Source organism: Osmia lignaria, chromosome 15 (assembly GCF_051020975.1).
Source record: "Osmia lignaria lignaria isolate PbOS001 chromosome 15, iyOsmLign1, whole genome shotgun sequence".
Taxonomy (NCBI): Eukaryota; Metazoa; Arthropoda; class Insecta; order Hymenoptera; family Megachilidae; genus Osmia; species Osmia lignaria.
This window is the reverse complement of record NC_135046.1, coordinates 6,633,652-6,651,367: the sequence shown is the minus strand read 5'-3', so window position 1 is coordinate 6,651,367 and position 17,716 is coordinate 6,633,652. Positions and strand designations below refer to the sequence as shown.

Here is a 17,716-nt window from a genome sequence, read left to right as displayed (position 1 = left end):
ACGAGTTACTCGCACTAAAAAAAGTTCAACATATTTTTTCAACTTAGCCCGCAGTGCAATGTTTTCATTATACTCGTTGATATCGAACTGTTCGTCAGGAATTCATTTTTATAATTCAAGCATATATTAGAAACACTAAGATACGGATAATGTTCTAAACTATGACACTACTGTATAAAAATATGTAATCCACAGAGAACAATAGTGATATTCTGATTTTCAAATATAATTTTGAATTTTAATGATAACGTGATCATCACTACCCCATTCATTTTCGCAACTCGCGTTTCTCCTTTCAGTGTTGTATTTTACACATTAATATAATGTAAAAAGTGAATAAAGCTTATTTAACAAAAAATGATGTGATTATAAAAGAAAGAGTTTTGTATATTAACGATAACAATTATACTGTATGAGTGAAATGTATGTATGTATATACTGTCCACCGATGGCAAGAAGTCTCGCATGACGGCACAGGGGCAAGAGGGGATACTGTGCACATATCGATTGACCTAATTAGTAGATGCAATGTCACTTCGCCAGTTACGTCACGATCGCAAAGTAGGTGCGGCGTGGGGCACGACTGGGCGCGACCAATCCGATTGCGCTATTCTCAAGGAACTTCTTGTTGTCGGTGGTCAGTGCGACGCAAATGCATGTAAGGATCAATGCTTGAGATCTCCTTCGACGCCAGTCGAGTGTATCTTTACTGCGTAGTTGTTCCGAAATTTGTGACAAACATATAATTATTTATGTTGTGTATTTTAAATAAAATATCGTCGTTGAAAAGAAAAAAATCTGTGAAATCCAGAAAACCCTGCTCATCGATTAATTTCATTATTAAGCATGTGAGTAAGAGTTGATTTTTCTTTTCGTAATAAGCTATCGGAAACTGTCATTGACTAATTATTGGTCTTTAATAATTTTATATAAACGTTTCTTACATCTGCAAAGAATTACTTTTCTTTTTCTCCTCTTTCAATAATTTTGAGACGTATTTGTCACTCAACAGCGAGACTCTTCTTCGCAAGAACGATAAAGAGAACGCTTTATTAAGTCCTCAAGAAGTCCGAGTGATCAAGAATAATACTGAACTGTATCAAAACATGGCGCATCAAGAACGGGACCCACAAGACAAATACAGCTCCAAAGAGGATCATGCCGTGGAAACTGTGAAAACGACGGACAATCGGCAGTTCGAAATGGAGAAAGGCATGCCTTGGCAACGAATAGATCCTACCGACAAGAATCTCTCCAAGCAAATGTTTCTGTATTTGACTCATAAGGAGTTGACCAATAAAATTGAGGATCTAACTGTGAAAGAATCGCATGCTTGCCAGAAACAATGTTGGGATGTAGCGCTTAGACTGAGGGATATGAGAAACAGATTGGAATTGCTTCGTGAGAAAAAGCTGTACAGCGTTGATAATTTTATTTTTGATGAAAAGACGAAGAAACTAGCATTGATGAACATTGATAAAAGAGAGAACGAACTTGCTAAACGCGAGGATGCTTGTACGGATTCAACGATGTACAGGTTGGTTTTAATTTTCGACTCTTATAAGGCCGTGGCCGTGAGCAATGTTAAGGGTCTAGGATAGATTTGCACTTTTCAGTCGATTTTCAGCCGGAAACAAAATTAAATAAGAAGAAGATAATTTTGCACGTAGCAAGCCGCATAAGACGCGGTGCAATATGCAAATAGATGTTTCTAATCTTCCTCCTAAAAAATTCCAAAAGCTGCTCTAAATTATTTTCATTTCTTATGTAATTTTGTTTCCGTTTAGTTAAAAGGTTCTTTAAGTCATATCTCAATAATATCTCGCGGGTAATGTGGAAAGCTATTGCCAGTATACGTTTACGAGTGATACGCTCTTGAGCCTTGAACGGTTCGTTGGCTGCACAAGGAACGTCGAGGCAAGGGGAATAGCGATAGGCGGAGCCAGCTGAAAATCGAACGAAAACTGCAAATCTTGCCGACCTCTGCTCTGCACGCTTTTCATTCGTCCCTCAATAAATCACAAATAGGATGGACAATTATAATTGTGTGTCTAAAAATTCGAATGGTGAAAAAAGAATTCTATTTTTTTTGTTAATTAAATTCTTTGTCCCTTTGTGTTCCTTTTAGCGAGGATGCCAAAACACTGTGGAAGAAATGGGTGCACGAAGATGAAAGATTCGTGGTCGAAGATGCGCGACTGCGGAGGGAGAAGTTGATGAACATTTTTGAGAAAGCATGGCAGGCTCTTGCTATCCATGACAAGGAACGAATTACTCGATCATATCAGAGTGTGATACACGATGCTATTGTCCAAGAAGAACATAAACTCATGACTTCCCTCAACGCGGCTAAAGCAAAATCTTCGCCGTGAAATAAGTCCTAGATCCATGTTTCGTTAATTTGTAGGCCTGATTATATTGTACCAAGCTTAACAGTAGTTTGCATTTGAATTTTTTGAATTGTGTCGAATTTCGTCGCCAATATTCTATGCTGTTTAGGTGTGTTACAATGTACTGAATTTTAAATGTATTGCATTTAGCACATAATATTGCACGCTAATAAAGACTCATCATAGTCTATAATTATATCGGTACTACAATTTAATGAATAGGTGATATACTAATCTATATTGTATTAATGTTTGAGATGCTTAAACACGCAATTAAAATACCACTCCAATGTTGTTCACACTTGTAAAAATTATACTCGATCGATGAAAGTAATCTGTATTTTTTTTATTTATCATTTTGAGCTTGTTATTTTAGTAGTATTTGTACTGGCAATATCACGGTATTGTTTCTGATGCTATTATAGCTTTTTCAGTGATTGCCGTGTCCAAGATTCGGTTATGTCATAACTGTTTAAAACCATACTTCAACGATGAGGTCACTGTACGTTGCATTATTGACGAAATAAAGTGATTACTGTGGAAATATGACTTTCACTTATGTTTATCCTTATAAAAGATTAATTTCTGATTCTTGAATTTGTATGTCACTGCGCACTTTGAAAAAGGTACCACCCGCCTCATCTAGTGGAAAATAATCCACAAAATATGTATGTACAATTTTCATTAGTTTTACTGTACACTATTAGATGACGCTACTGATAAAGTTTTTGTGGCGGCGGGCGTCGAGATCGATAAGGAAGAGAATGTCCATTAAGAAGAAATTGTCGATGCCGTCTTTATTAGTCGTTTTCGCTCATCATTTATTTTTATAAACAAAATTCAAATAACTTTCCTGAACATTCATTCTTTCCTCGTTCATCAAACTGTGAAGACTTGATAATATTTATAAATTTTAATTGAAATAAGTAATTATAATTAATTCTATAAAAGCATTAAAATTTTAATATGGAATTAGACTTCATATTTTTCGAAATTAAACGATAACAAATATATAATTTCAAATATAATTTTGTCTATCACTTGCTCAATTATTTATATTTGCCTCCTAATTTATGGGTATCGATAACCGAACGCAGACATGCTGCCATATTCACGTGTCATTGTCGCCATACTAAATTCATCCAATTCAAACGATAGGGTTACACATGTATACTTGATGTTACGAGAGTCCATAACTGCGAAAAGACCAGTTGTTGTTCTTTTCTGCGCATTGTCGCTCTGATTGGCGATACTTCCAGCGGAAGTGGAAAGCGATTGGCGGATCGCTTTCCCCCACCATCGCTGCGTTTCCCCACCATCTTCCAACCTGCGCGCTTAGTTATGGACTCTCGTGACATCAAGTATAAGGACACAGTAAGGATCAATGCTAGAGATTTCTTCCGACACCATTTGAGTGTATCTTTTCTTACCATTTTCAGAGCTGGCGTAGCTTTTTCCGAAATTTGTGACAAACATATAATTATTTATGTTGTGTATTTTAAATAAAATATCGTCGTTAAAAAAAAATAAAGTTTATAAAATCCAGAAAACCCTGCTCATCGATTCATTTCAGTATTAAGCATGTGAGTTAGAGTTGATTTTTCGTTTCGTAATAACCTATCGGAAACTGTTATTGACTAATTATTGGTCTTTATTAAAAAATAACTTTACAAGGTGATAGCAAAAAAAGCATATTAATTTTATATAAACGTTTCTTACATCTGCAAAGAATGACTAACTTACAATTAGTATAGAAAATTTACATGTTAAAACTTTCGTCTTTTGTTTTAATCGATAGACACGTTTTGATGTTTCCTCGTCAATTCGTTGCTCATGTAAATTATTTACCATAGATACTAGAGAAAACAAATTAGCGCGTTTACTAAACGATTGTAAAAAATGGTCGCACGACGTATAGTCCGCAGTTAATATGAACAAAAATTCTGTTTGAGTGTAAGATCATCTCCAAGAGGCGTTTAGGTGAGTGTGCGTGTATTAGTTTACGTGTCTATTTTTTTCAGACATAACATTTTCTATATTTTCATATATAATACTTATATGTGCATGTATACAATTGTCCATAATAATATTTAACTGTTCTTTACATTAGCTTAACCTAATTCTGCTAAAACAGAGTCAAGATCCTCTTGCAAAGTAAGGCTTTCTTCTCGTTGCTTTGCTAAATCATCTTTCAGTCTATCAACTTGTGCCTTAAGTAAATAGTTACCCTTCTTTAATGCAGCTAAACGTCCCTCATGTTTTTTAGCTTTTTTCTGTAAAAATATTAAACATACATTTAAAAGAATACGCAATATTCTGTGCATAAATTTTGTAAAACATTTAGAATACTTACCTGTAAAGAATTTCTTTGTCCTTCAAAAGAATCATCTTCATCTTCTGTCTCAGTTTCTTCGTCTTCTTCAGATTCTTCAGATTCAGATTCTTCTTCAGACTCTGTCTCTTCATCATCTTCTTCTTCTTCATCCTCTTCACTTTCTGACACCAACTTCGCCATTTTGTCAACTTCCTTCTGTAGACGCTTAAATTTCTTTTTCTCCTCTTTCAATAATTTTTGTTGTTGCTTAATTTGGTCCTTCAAAGCATGCCGCTCTTTTCTAGCGTTACCTGCTTTATCCCTGTTTAAACAAAATGTTATTTTCTCTCATATATAAAGTCTTAATACATCAATACTCACTGTGAAGTTTTTATCTTTGTTGTCAGAAGTTTGATTTCTCTTTGTAATCGTTTCTCTGCTGCCTTTGGATCTTTCTCATCTTCCTCCTCTGAACTTTCTTCCTCTTCCTCTTCTTCGCTTTCGCTTGGCTCTTTCTTATCTATACTTTTCTGCGAAGCAATTTTTGCTACATCTTTTGCACTCGGACAACCGGCCAGTGCCATTCCTGAAACAGCGTACCAAACTGCTTCGTCGTAATCGTCCGCTAGTTCTATTACTGGCTCAGGCTCAAGCTCCTGTTCTAATCCCCAAAGCGTTTGGTAAAGAAGCAAAATTAGTATAAGCGTAAAAGCATTTGATGGACAATTAATACATTTATTGCATGCAGTGTTAAAACATTGATATTTGCATTGAATGCTGCTCTATGCTCGCCCTCGTTATTGCGTACGCGACGTTTGCGAATAAATTAGTAATTAACAGCGAAACTATAATCATTCGTACCGGCTTTCATACGTCTCTCCAAGGTTGCATACATTCTCCTCATTTCTTCTAGTTCGTTCTTGAATTTGTCTCTTTCCTCCGCTACCGTGATGTATTCCTTTTCAAATTTCTCAGCATCCTTTCTGGCTTGTTGAATTTCTTGTTTCAAAGATGTCGTGAGTGCTTCATCGTATTTCTTGTGTTCTTGTACGCTTTTCTTAGATCTCTCCCGGTCAACTTCAGCCTCGAGGTTCAAAATCCTTGCCTATGAAGAAAAACAGTACAGAGAATTAGTAGATTGTTAATATTTTCCTGTTCGAGTTTACAAAAGAATCAGAAATGAAATTGTACTTGTAGTCTCTTATTGTCCCTTTCCAACGCTTCCTTGTTTCTAAGCTCCAGAGCAAGCATTTGCTTGGTACTTTGCAAATCGTCCCTCACCGCATCGATATCGTCCATATCGTCCGAGATCGAGTCATCGGTTGGCTCCTCCGCTTTCTGTATTTGCTCCTCTATCGTCAATTGCCTTCGGAATTTTCTCAGCCCTTGCAGCATCGGTTTCGAACGGTCATTCGTCTGCACCCTTTTTAGCGGTACACCCTGCTGAATCTGCTTCAGCAGTTGATTATGCATGTTCGATTTTTCGGATTCGAACACAAAGTGTGCGTTCCCTAGTTAGAAACACTCAATCAGTACAACCCACCAATCACAAATGCGATACATAATTCAACGCATAATTCTTGAACGAATCTTCGTTCAATTCATTCTAGTCTTCCCATGTTTTATACAACTTGAAGTTTGGGTCATTGAACCGGATCACACACAATCCATTCTACAACTGATTTATTGGAAGAAAGGGGAATAGGAAAAGAGGGGGGATTTATCGATAAAATTCAGGAAATACGAAGACAGTAGTTAATTGAACGATAATAATATTATTCAGCCACAAAAACTGAGGGGTTCTCTTGCTGGAGAACGGGGACAAAACAATGACTACTACAAACAGCTCATATCACAGTCTAGAAACAGAAGCTAATTGAATTTGAAGTTCATTAACAATTCAACTAATTACACTTGTCGATAAAGGGGTCAATTTCAATCAACATTCGCTAGAGGGTAAAAGGAGACTTAAAGGGGTGGTGGGGCTACGAATAAAACAAAAGGTCTAGTAAACAACTAATCGACGAACACGGTGCGACTAGTTTTTTCTAAGAGAATCGGCCAAGGGGAATCGTAGTAGGATCGAAGTTCGATCGACGATCACCTGCTGGGTCAGCTGTAACCTTGTTCACCCTCTCGATCAAGGGCGCACTCCTGTCGTTGCATTTCACGTGCCTCAAACGTTTACCGCTTTCCACCTCCTTCATCATACTCGCCCAATCCGGACGTTTCCTTGGTCTTTGCTTTAGCATCTCTATCTTCTGTTGTTGTTCCTGGCTGAGCGGAGGAAGATCCTTGATGATCGTTCGGGCCGGAGGTGGTGGAGGTGGTCTCGGTGGTGGCGGTGGTGGAATAGCTGCTCTCGACGAGCTTTTCGATAGCGTCGGTGCACCTGGTTGCAAGAAAGTTTCATTCAGTGAGAAAATTGTGAATCTTTTCTATTGCACGTGTCTGATGGAAGAAAGAGGGCTTTACAGTGAGTTATCCTAGGGGTAAGTAGATTATTATAATGGGTTTATCAAAAGAGTCAAATTAATGTCTTAATTTTATAACGTTTGATATTCTGATCTGTACTGATTGCGTTTTCCTGTTTTTTTTCTAGGATACTCATGGGGTGTTTGATGGGACTAAACGAAGCGGGATGGTTCATGCTGTTACCTGTGGTGCTCTCGCTCTTGGAGAGAGGTATCGTGTCACCTCGAGATCGGGACCTCTCGATTCGAACCTGTCGTTCGAGCTGTGGCCTCGAAATTGGCTCTTGTCGTCCATTCTCGCGGAGCTTCGTCGGTGCCGGTTGACTAGTCGCATTCTTTTCACTTTTAGGCTGTGACGGGATTATTGTGATCTTGCTCTGTTTACGAGGCTGCGCTTCCGTCGAGGGCTTTGCTTCTGCTTTTGGTACACTCTATAAAACAAGAATTTCTTATCATTAGAAACACGATATTTTGCGCTCACTCTTCATTCCACTTTTACACAGAGTTTTTGCAATACCGTATAGGATTCTTTGTTAGTAAAGAAAATCGTGTTCTTTGTAACGTTAACATTCGTTTCAATCACAGTCACTTTATTGCTCATGATTGATGAACATTTAATTCTTCAGCATCTTGGATCAAGACTAGCTGCTTTTAATTTGTGAAAGAGAACCAGAGTCCATTTAACGTAAATTAGTTGTGTTAAAAAATAGAAGGGAAAAAAGGTGTACACCCCCACCTAGTGGTTCTGCTATACTAAAGAAAGAAAGTCTCGAGAATTCTGTTGGCAACTGTCGATGCTCGTTCGGTCGTCTTTAAATAATCCAATTCGCACTTCCTCCTCCGTCGTTTTTCCTCCTCCATAGTAGAATTACTTTTATAATCGATCCGATAACATTTTTCTTCTTTTTCTTTTTAATAAAATAACATCGATATATCGATAGAATATAATGAAATGCGAGGGTAGTTTTGATTTTCATAGGGTTGTGATGGTCAGTGAAACGTAGAAGTAGAAAGATGTCTGATGTGAAATTTGCATATTCGATGTAATTTGTCGACAAATTTGCGCGAAAGCGTAATATAAACTCGTTAAGAAACTGGCGGAAGACGCAGCTGGCAAGACATTTGAAATAGAAACGCGTGTTCTTTAAATAATCGTGACCCAGAGGCTTATATGCGAGGACCCGTGAGGCTGGCCTTCTCTCTGATCTCTCTCGTATCGAGAAAGTGAGATTAATCTACATTACTCTCTGAATAATTTGTCCAGATAGTTGTATAACTTAATCAATTTGAATTGTCGAATTCAATTCGTGTTGAAGTTGAAACAGGGAATATAATTTTATTCGAACAAACCGTCGACATTGGAAGAGGGTGACGGAACGGAAACGAATAAAATGATATTTCTGGATTTCGCACTTGTTGGAAAACTTTCAGTCATAAATTTTCACCCCCGCCGTATCGATACCGAGAAGTGTTCGTAGATCTCGTAAATCGCGAACAGACTCGTCGATGATCTAACTGCATGCAACAGTTGTAAACAATCGGTTGACGTGAACGCTCATGACGTATCCACGTGTCTTCGAAACTTCGAGTAGCACGTTTCTCTCGTTCACTTCGGATCGGTTTTGTCTTTCGGTAATTCAGCGTGGCTCGTTGCCAAAATATCGAAAGTATGCGTTTCGAAGTAAATAAGCGATAGTGGAAAAACGGAAATAAACAAAGTCCACGCTGACGCGTTGAGTTGTATTTAAAAAAAGAAATTAAGGGTGGGTTAAGTGTCGTAATGTCATGAGTCAAGTTCTTCGAAACTCAGAATCGAATCATCATATTTCCTAATAATAATAATTAATAGTAGTGGTTTCGATGCAACGCCCTTGTAAATCTCATCGTGTCCAAATGTTTATAACGCGAACTTGTTACACGACACCCACACCGGGTTATTAATAGCAGAGTCCGGTGACTTTGAAACCTAATATCTGAATGGAAAAAGACTGCAGAATTCGGGCGTCGTTCTTTCTCCCTTTCGTATTTCTAGTAGAACAAATTCGTAGAGAATCAGACATCATGGTTTGCGTACCTTATAAATGATACAGAACTAGATACTAGAACTAAAATAAAAAACTGAACCCAAATCTTAATTATTGTTAGTATAATAGTAATGCTATTTAGAGTTCTCTTTCCTTTTTCTTTTATTAACCATAAAAATAATCCATTAGTTAGGAAATATTAAAATTGTTATTTTTCCTATTTAGAAAATTTCCAAAGGGTCGTTTATTTTTACTTGCGTTTCAAAATGAATATCGAAGAAATAATCTTGGTTTAATAAAGATATTATTTTGAACGAATCATTTAATTGTTAGAAAATGAATAAAAATGACTGCTCACTTTAAGTGTAACTTGAGTAAACGCAGGCGGTTCGTCCGTTATGGGTTTGGAGTCTCTCCTGGAGTTGAGAGTCCATGGTGCAGTAGGCATAGGTAGAGGGTTCGGACCATCCTTGACCCATGGTGGCCTGAAGGTGGTCCTCTGCGGTGGTTGACCACCGGCACCTGGCATTCTTCTTTGTTCTTGTCGCAAGCTTCTTTCTTCCTCTTGTTCTCAACTTTTCTTTTCAAATTCCACCCGTCTCGGTGACACTTTCGGGGTGCTACGTTTCCGCTGTCGGTGACCGCGAGATCCGTACGAAAGAACAACTCGAGGATCCTCTCGAGGACGTGAACGATACGCCACTGACGGACCTTCTGGACGATGAAACGAAATAGGTGGGAGATGATCGGTTTTACGTGGGAGAAACGACGACCCACTTTTCTCAAGACGTTTCACACTCGGGAAATCTTCCGGATTGTGGCCGCGATTCGTCGGTCCCGGTTGGACCCCGAGGGATGAACTATTCCGTGGATCTCCCTTTCTTCCGATCCAGGTACCTCGGAGCGGTAGAAAATGTCGAAGAGCGAAGTGGTTGAGAATTTTTGAGAGTCTGGGAAAGATTGAGACCTGGACCACACATCAGGGCCACGACTGCACCTCCCTAACCGCACGATATTTTCGTCCACGTGACGTCACAGAGAGACGCAAGCTCGAAATAGAAGACGGTCCTCTTCTTCTAGGATGCTTTCGGTGACTCTCTTGATTCAAACGCCTCTTCTCTTGATCCTACCTACGTATCGCACGGCGTCTTGTTTACGATGCACCCCGAGTGTTGATCGACACGAAGGTCGATCGATCTTCAGGGGCACCCAACGCGTCTTCGAAAGCTCGGCGTTTTAGAAAAACATTTTTCATCACCTTAATCGATACTTTATGTAACCTACATGCTTTGTAATTTAATTTGCACTTAAATATAGAAAGATATACCAACAATAAAATACAGAAGAATTTTCGACTGTGTTGTTGTGATTTTAATAAAAACGCAAACAACCTCGGTTCAATATTTTTATATATCTTTATAATTCTTTTATATTCCCATCAGATTTGAGTTGTTTCAAGAGATCATCATCGAGGCTTGTCGTGTTAAAGGGTGAGTCGATTCCGAGAGAGGCAGTACCAGTTGGCAGCCCAGAGACACAACCAGGAGTTCCTCAAGTACGATCATTACCAACAAATCGCTAAATACTACGAGCAACAATGTAGAATCGCGAAGCAATACGATTCGTGGAATTCCAGGGGTATAGATCCCAAGGGAGAGCTTGCGAAGGCTAAGAAAGCTGAAAGATTGCTGGTCAGAAGGAACAAGCTACGAAATCTGTTGAAGGAAGAAGATGAATCATACAGAAACGAATTGGAGGAACAGAAAAGATTGAAGAATCGTAGAGAAGTGCCTTCGTTGGAGCAGTTGAAACGAAAATTAAAGGAGAAACGAGCAGAAGAGAGTCTTTATTTCCCTAGAACCTGTCGAAGATACCAATCGTACTTCGTCTGTCCTAAAGAATCTAACAGTTCCGGTTCGAGCACCCTCAGGGATACCAATCTTCAATATTCACGTGTTTGTAGAGATTCTACAAATCTAATTCATCAGAACGGACAAAATTCTCGCTGTAGTAGTTCTGGTATGAGCAAAGGGAGCAACAGGAAATCGCAGGAACAGGAAAATTTAGATACGCGAAAGGAAGTTCACCGACGTGCATCGCTTCAGTTCTCCAACGAAGTCGTCAGGCCTAACACAAGGTATTCCGCTCGTTACGCGCGCAGGAGTTTGGAAAACACCAACGTCAGAAGTGACGATTCGACTGATTACGGGTCAAACAGGGTATCGAACAGATCTTCCTTTGGAGCACCTAGTGAAACGTATTTGTCACTAAACAGCAGCGGGACTCTTCTTCGCAAGAACGATAAAGAGAACGCTTTATTAAGTCCTCAGGAAGTTCGAGTGATCAAGAATCGTTCCTACAGCAGGATGGGTGATACTGAAATCAATACCAAGGACCTCGCTCATCAGAAAGAGAGTCCTCATAGAAGGTCCCAAGACAACGATAACACTGAGCTGAATCAAAGCATGGAGGATCAAACGGAGACTCCAATTGAAGATCCGCATCAAAAACGGGACCTACAAGACAAATACAGCTCCGAAGAGGATCATGTCGTGGAAGATGTGAAAACAACGGACAACCGGCAGTTCGAAGTGGAGAAAAGCATGCCTTGGCTACGAATGGATCCTACAGACAAGAATCTCTCCAAGCAAATGTTTCTGTATTTGACTCATAAAGAGTTGAAGACCAAAATTGAGGATCTAATTGTGAGAGAATCGCATGCTTGCAAGAAACAATGTTGGGACGAGGCGCTTAGACTGAGGGATATGAGAAACAGATTGGAATTGCATCGCGAGAAAAAGCTGTACAGCATTGATAATATTGTTTTCGACGAGGAGACGAAGAAACTAGCACTGATGAGCATTGATAAAAGAGAGAACGAACTTGCTGAACGCGAGGATGCTTGTACGGATTCAACGATGTACAGGTTGGTTTTAATTTTCAACCCTTATATTGTCAGTCTATTGCGAATTCGATAGGTGGCCGTGAGCAATGTTAGGGGTCTAGGACGACGAATGGCAGATCTTGCTTCTCGAATTAGTCGAACTCTGTCGATGTTGCAATTAAAAATCATGATTCATTCACGTCTCTCGGTATACTACACTTTTACACGCGTTCAGCGCTTTGCAAATGTTTGCCAAGACGTTCGTCACCCTACACGCTCTAGTTACGTCCCTCGATAGATCACAAATAGGATGGACATTTATAATTGTGTGTCCAAAAATTCGAATGGTGAAAAAAGAATTCTATTTTTTTCTTTTTTTTTTTGTTGTTAATTAAATTCTTTGTCCCTTTGTGTTCCTTTTAGCGAGGATGCCAAAGCACTGTGGAAGAAATGGGTGCACGAAGATGAAAGATTCGTGATCGAAGATGCACGAGTGCAGAGGGAGAAGTTGATGAACGTTTTGGAGAAAGAATGGCAGGGTCTCGCTATCCGTGACAAGGAACGAATTACTCGATCACATCAGACTGTGATACACGACGCTGTTGTCCAAGAAGAACATAAACTCATGACTTCTCTCAACGCGGCTAAAGCAAAATCTTCGCCTACATCCTTGAAATAAATCCAGGATCGATATTTCGTTAATTTGCAGGCCTGATTATATTGTGCCAAGCTTAACAATAGTTTGCGTTTGAATTTTTTGTATTGCGTCGTTTTTCGTTGCCAATATTCTATGCTGTGTTAGGTGTGTTGCAAGTAAATTATTAATATGTTTGGGTCGTTCAAAGGTATTGTTTTATAACTTGAAATGTATTGCATTTAGCGCATATTATTGAACGCTAGTGAAGACTCATCATAGTCTATAATTATATCGGTACTACAATTTAATGAATAGGTGATATCGAAGCCGTTCCAGATTAATAATTAATCAACTCTATATTGTACTAATGTTTGAGACGCTTAAACATGCAATTTAAATACTACTCGAATCTTGTTCACTCTTGTAAAAATTATACTCGAACGATGAAAGTAATCTGTATTTTTTTTATCTACCATTTCGAGCTTGTCATTCTAGTCGTATTTGTACTGGCAATATCACGGTATTGTTTCCTATATTATTATAACTTTTTCATTCATTATCATGTTTGCAAGACTTGGTTATATCATAACTGTTTGAAACGATACTTCAACGATGAGGTTACTGTACGTTGCATTATTCAAGAAATAAATTGATTACTGTAGAAATATGACTTTCAATTATGTTTATTCTTATAAAAGATTAATTTCTTATTCATGAATTTGTAATTCACTGCGCATTTTGAAAAAGATAGCACCCGCGTCATCTAGTGGAAAATAATCCACAAAATGCAATTTTCATTAGTTTTACTATAAGCTATTAGATGACGCTAGTGATATAGTTTTTCGAAATTAAACGAAAACACAATTTATTTATAGATGTAATTGTTAGTTTTCATTTCCTCAGAGACGCCAATTAATACTAGTTAATATTAAACTAATTTTGATTTTCTGTTTAGTTGTATAAACGCCTTAAACCGGTAAGGTAGGGAAATATTTCCCCTAATGCCCACTAGGTGGCGGGGTGTGGCTGGCAGTTGAATCGCGGCAATGGTGCGTAGAAGTTGTGTCCGTTCTCCGTAACTAAATTTCTCCTAATTACAATTATTTGTGTTGTCAGTGCAAGTTTAAGTGAAAATGGATACACTAATGACGGGATATTGGAGAAGCGTAGCTGCCTACGAAGCAATATCAGCCCACGCACATATTTTGCAAAATAACAGTTCTTCAAACGGTAAGTTTCTCAAGTAAATTTCGCATGCCCGTAGTTTAAGCAAAAACGTACACAGGTTTACACGAGTCGTATAATTAGGATCAAAATGTAGCAAAACTCGTTCTGATTAATGTATTTGTGTCTGATAATATACCACAACATTCATTACTCAAGTAAGAATTATCAGTTTGGTGTATCAAATGCTAATGACGTCATTTGGCGCCATTTTCGTTCGTAGACACGGATTCAAATCGTAACCTAAGGTCGCCATGATTGTTTTATTTTTTCTTTCGAAAGGATAGCAAAACATATGGTTGTCATAGAGTAGATTCAAGGAGAATTTCGTTTTTCTAACTAGCGTATGTGATTAGTCACGAGTCAAGGCGAAGAAATCGAGGGTGGCAGCGTTGGCACATTATTACTGTTTCTATTCGGAACTCTTAATTAAGGGGTCGTGGATTTCTCCTTCCAAAAAAAGATGCGAAAGAATTTCCAAGGAATTCGCGGTAGAGTAAGCTAGGTGGTCGCCATTAATCCTCGGGCATAGCCGGTGACAACGACCAAATTAGTCGGCCGATCCGTCAAAAAGAGCATTTCCGTGGTAGGCATGCATTATATCCATCGCGAGGTCCCCAGTCACATGGTATTTCATGCGCAGACGCGCCTGCGCAGTCTTCAAAGTTCGCGGTAGGATTTATTACATTATATAATTTAAACGTTAACAAGCAAATGATTTCTCAAAATATCTAAGAAAAAAGTAAAAATGATTCAATTTAAATATTAACAAAGCTATACTGGAGATTCATAAACCTATAAAATTTCACTAAATCATTGTCCAGTTCACTTTACATTTGAATACCAAAATAAATTATCCTTGTTACGTAACAATATACAATATCGTATCGAATGGCGCGCGATTTGAAATTCAAATGCGATAATTTAAAAGCTATAAATTTGAGTCGATTTGCGGACAAAATATGAGCTCTAGCCCGTATATCTACCTTGTATCCTTAACGACCGTGCAAGACGCATCCGCCTGGTATTTTTCAACGGGTCATCGATCCTCAAATTTTCCTGTTAACGTTTAAATCACACCCACACTGTACATATTGGACGTAGACGGAATGAGAGAGACGGATAGAGAGGAAAGGGAGGAGAAAGAAATATAGTTTGTAATAGGTGCATCGTGCGTGCAATGGCCCGTGAAAGCTGACTGTCTGCTCGGCACCCAAGAGAAGAGGGATGCAGCCACGCCAGCTATGTTAATTAAACGCGTTTCTAGCCCCCGCATAGGAAATCAGAGAAAAAAGGAGATGAGACGAGCGGTGCTCGAGGAGATGGGCCAACGTGAAAGAGGGTGCCGGCTAATAACACGTCCCGTACGACGAACGCACGCCACACGCCCGTCTTCTTCTTCTTCTTCTTCTACCTCTTATACCTCCTCTTCCTCCACCTATTTCCCTTTATACTTCGATGCTGCTCTCTTTTTTATCCCTGTTTCTCGTTGCTTCTCCTTGAACGCTAGAATGTCATAAGAATTCAGTCAATTTCAACAAACTATTTCCAGATATCTCATAAAGAAATTGCAAATCGCTAGCGGTATTCTGATCAAGGATCTTTAGCTTTCTGCTATCATTTTCTTATAACTGAGATCCTACATATTTAATTACAAATCATTTCACTCTATCGAAATCTCGTGCCATTGAATCGTCGAGTTTGAAACCGTGATATCTGAAACTTTGAGAAATTATTTCCGAGCCTGAACGCGTTCTTATTCCCATTTGTTTTGGCCCGCGTATCAGGGCAAAGGGGATGCGATCAACGTTCAAGGCCGACGCGAAACTTTCTGATAACGAAACGAATAAATTTTCGACGAAAACTCGTGAGCGCACAAAGTTTCCCCGCGAAGATTTATCATCTTGCTTCGGTCTCGTCGGCGATTCGCGGACTTACAAACAAAACATCCCCGTTGTACGTCGAATCTGATGAAAACTGTACGGAAGATGAACGAAAATGCAGAATTGAATTACCGAACGGTATTGATAATCCTTATTGTCCGAAAATACTTAATGTAAAAACGTTCGCAAACATATTTGCCCAGGAATTTTATTTCATTTCATCCTCGTTTCTTCGTGGATTAACGAAACTAGGTACCTGGCACACGGCGTTGTTCTCTATTGATTTCATCGGACTCGTTTATCGTATTCAATTATCGGTTCGGTAACGCGATTAAAATCTGCCGCCACTATGACACCGTAAACACCAATTATAATACATTATTTTATTTAACGGATATTTAATACAGCGGCAATAATCACGATTTACCGGTTTCTCGTTTCACGACCAAACGTCCTCATAGAGCGTACAACTCTCGTTGCCTTTGAAAGGTTGGGGAACAAATGAAAATTTTACATAATCTCCAGTATTTTTTATATAGGTTTAATGTATCCACTACATCACCGTATGTAACGTAAGATCTTGAACGCGTTTCGTCGCGCCTCTTTCCGCTGTAAATCGGGTTTAAAGTGGCCGAAATTGCGACCGAAATTTCGTCGGTACTCGAACATTATGTGCTACAATTTGCATCTTGATCCCCCGGTTTCGTTTTTTTTTTTTTTTTTTTTTCATTCTCTCTCGCGAGTCGATACTTAATTGCACGTGAACGGTGCTCCCGTTAGGTGGTCGTTTCTTGGAAGCGTTCAAGTTTGCCGGAACTCGGATAGGAAGGAAACGGTGGAAAAATTATTGGGGTTATTCGGAAAGTAAGGCAGGTGGCACAAAATGATCGTTTTCGCTCTTAAAGTGGAAAGAATTAATTTGTGCATCATCACTTTTCCAACGAGCCTCGTGCGATCAGTTGATCGCAAAGGAACGGTGTTCGCTCGAGGAGAGACAAGGGTGGCGAAGCACGCGGCGCGAAGCGTTGGAGAGTTAGATTCGAACGCGCGGCTAATCTGTCGACGACAGAGAATTTTCCTCGATGATTAAGCGCTTGTCAGACATATGCCGTCTTCGTCGCCTTTCTGTACGCCGAGCCACGTGGTCCGTGTCTGCGTTTCCGTGAAACCTACCAACCCCTCGAGCTAACTCGTCTACCCGTGCCATTGCTTCACTAATTTGTCGGTAGTGTAACTTTAGCCGGCTAAAGTAGCTTTTTTTTCGGCTCGTTTTCGTGTAAGCGTTAAACCGGAACGCGTCTAATTTCCGTGTAACATCGTGACCAGGACGCGGCGTTTGGGGGTGGAGGATACGTAGTTGAGCGCCGGTGAAACGGAAGTCATCGACGTTCGGTAATTATCAGCTAGTTCAAATTAGAATACTCTGGTTAACACTTCGGGATTACCACTGGCCTTCGAATTGCATTAGACTGTTGATATTTCGAAATCGATAAACAAATAACTCGTTTGCTGGAAAAATAAACGTTGCGCACAGTCGGTCTACCAATGATGCTCTAAATAATAACGAGCAAGAAGAAGAAGAAGAAAAAACTGTTGCCGGCTCATTTGAGACTTAAAAAAGACCACCGAGCTAACCCAGACCGCAAACTGTTTCGCGAAAATCACGTTCAGTGCATTTCCATTCCCGTCCGTTCCGTCCTCAAAGACACGCTTTAATTATCTGGCCGTGAATGCCGTGAGAAAATCGTTTCGAGGTAAGAAACAAAAAGATTCGTTTGTTTTTTCTTCTCAACGCCTTTTTCCTATGAAAAATAGAAATATTAATCTGTACTCGAAAACAACGGACGTTCGTTTCCAACTGCAGAATCGGGAATTAATGGAACAAT

At 39.2% G+C, this 17,716-nt stretch overlaps 3 protein-coding genes and 2 long non-coding RNA genes across 8 annotated transcripts in view; 4 read left to right on the top strand and 1 right to left on the bottom strand.

Moving 5' to 3' along the window:
- Positions 1 to 351: 351 nt before the first annotated feature.
- Positions 352 to 2,590, top strand: LOC117600367 (uncharacterized). The gene is made up of 3 exons (XM_034315716.2): positions 352 to 848; positions 1,013 to 1,537; positions 2,129 to 2,590. Exons 2-3 carry the CDS (start codon positions 1,107 to 1,109, stop codon positions 2,370 to 2,372), a joined length of 675 nt encoding a protein of 224 aa, XP_034171607.1. The 5' UTR covers positions 352 to 848; positions 1,013 to 1,106; the 3' UTR covers positions 2,373 to 2,590.
- Positions 2,591 to 3,779: 1,189 nt separating this feature from the next.
- LOC117600363 (uncharacterized) lies at positions 3,780 to 13,373 on the top strand. Of its 2 annotated transcripts, XM_034315709.2 has the most exons (4): positions 3,780 to 3,973; positions 10,692 to 10,757; positions 10,839 to 12,128; positions 12,510 to 13,373. In XM_034315709.2, coding segments are annotated over exons 1-4 (1,614 nt in total). In that variant the 5' UTR covers positions 3,780 to 3,971; the 3' UTR covers positions 12,766 to 13,373. The 2 variants fall into 2 exon arrangements, with proteins under 2 accessions (XP_034171600.1, XP_034171599.1); XM_034315708.2 differs by having other exon boundaries at positions 10,692 to 12,128.
- On the top strand, positions 4,254 to 7,446 carry LOC143306118 (uncharacterized). Its single transcript, XR_013063541.1, has 3 exons — positions 4,254 to 4,370; positions 7,166 to 7,196; positions 7,307 to 7,446. It is a non-coding gene; the product is annotated as an uncharacterized LOC143306118 (long non-coding RNA).
- Positions 4,365 to 9,731, bottom strand: LOC117600361 (uncharacterized). 3 transcript variants are annotated; one of them, XM_034315703.2, is made up of 8 exons: positions 9,561 to 9,731; positions 7,363 to 7,609; positions 6,809 to 7,096; positions 5,896 to 6,215; positions 5,566 to 5,809; positions 5,086 to 5,365; positions 4,744 to 5,026; positions 4,365 to 4,663 (listed from the first exon to the last, which is right to left on the bottom strand). In XM_034315703.2, exons 1-8 carry the CDS (start codon positions 9,729 to 9,731, stop codon positions 4,502 to 4,504), a joined length of 1,995 nt encoding a protein of 664 aa, XP_034171594.1. In that variant the 3' UTR covers positions 4,365 to 4,501. The 3 variants fall into 3 exon arrangements, with proteins under 3 accessions (XP_034171594.1, XP_076548773.1, XP_034171595.1); XM_076692658.1 differs by having other exon boundaries at positions 5,086 to 5,308; XM_034315704.2 differs by having other exon boundaries at positions 5,086 to 5,290.
- A 373-nt stretch (positions 13,374 to 13,746) lies between the features above and the next one.
- The window catches only part of LOC117611990 (uncharacterized), a 53,880-nt gene continuing 49,910 nt past the window's right edge, over positions 13,747 to 17,716 (top strand). Inside the window, exon 1 of the long non-coding RNA XR_004583286.2 lies at positions 13,747 to 13,953. This is a non-coding gene — a long non-coding RNA (uncharacterized LOC117611990). The remainder of the gene's footprint in view (positions 13,954 to 17,716) is intronic.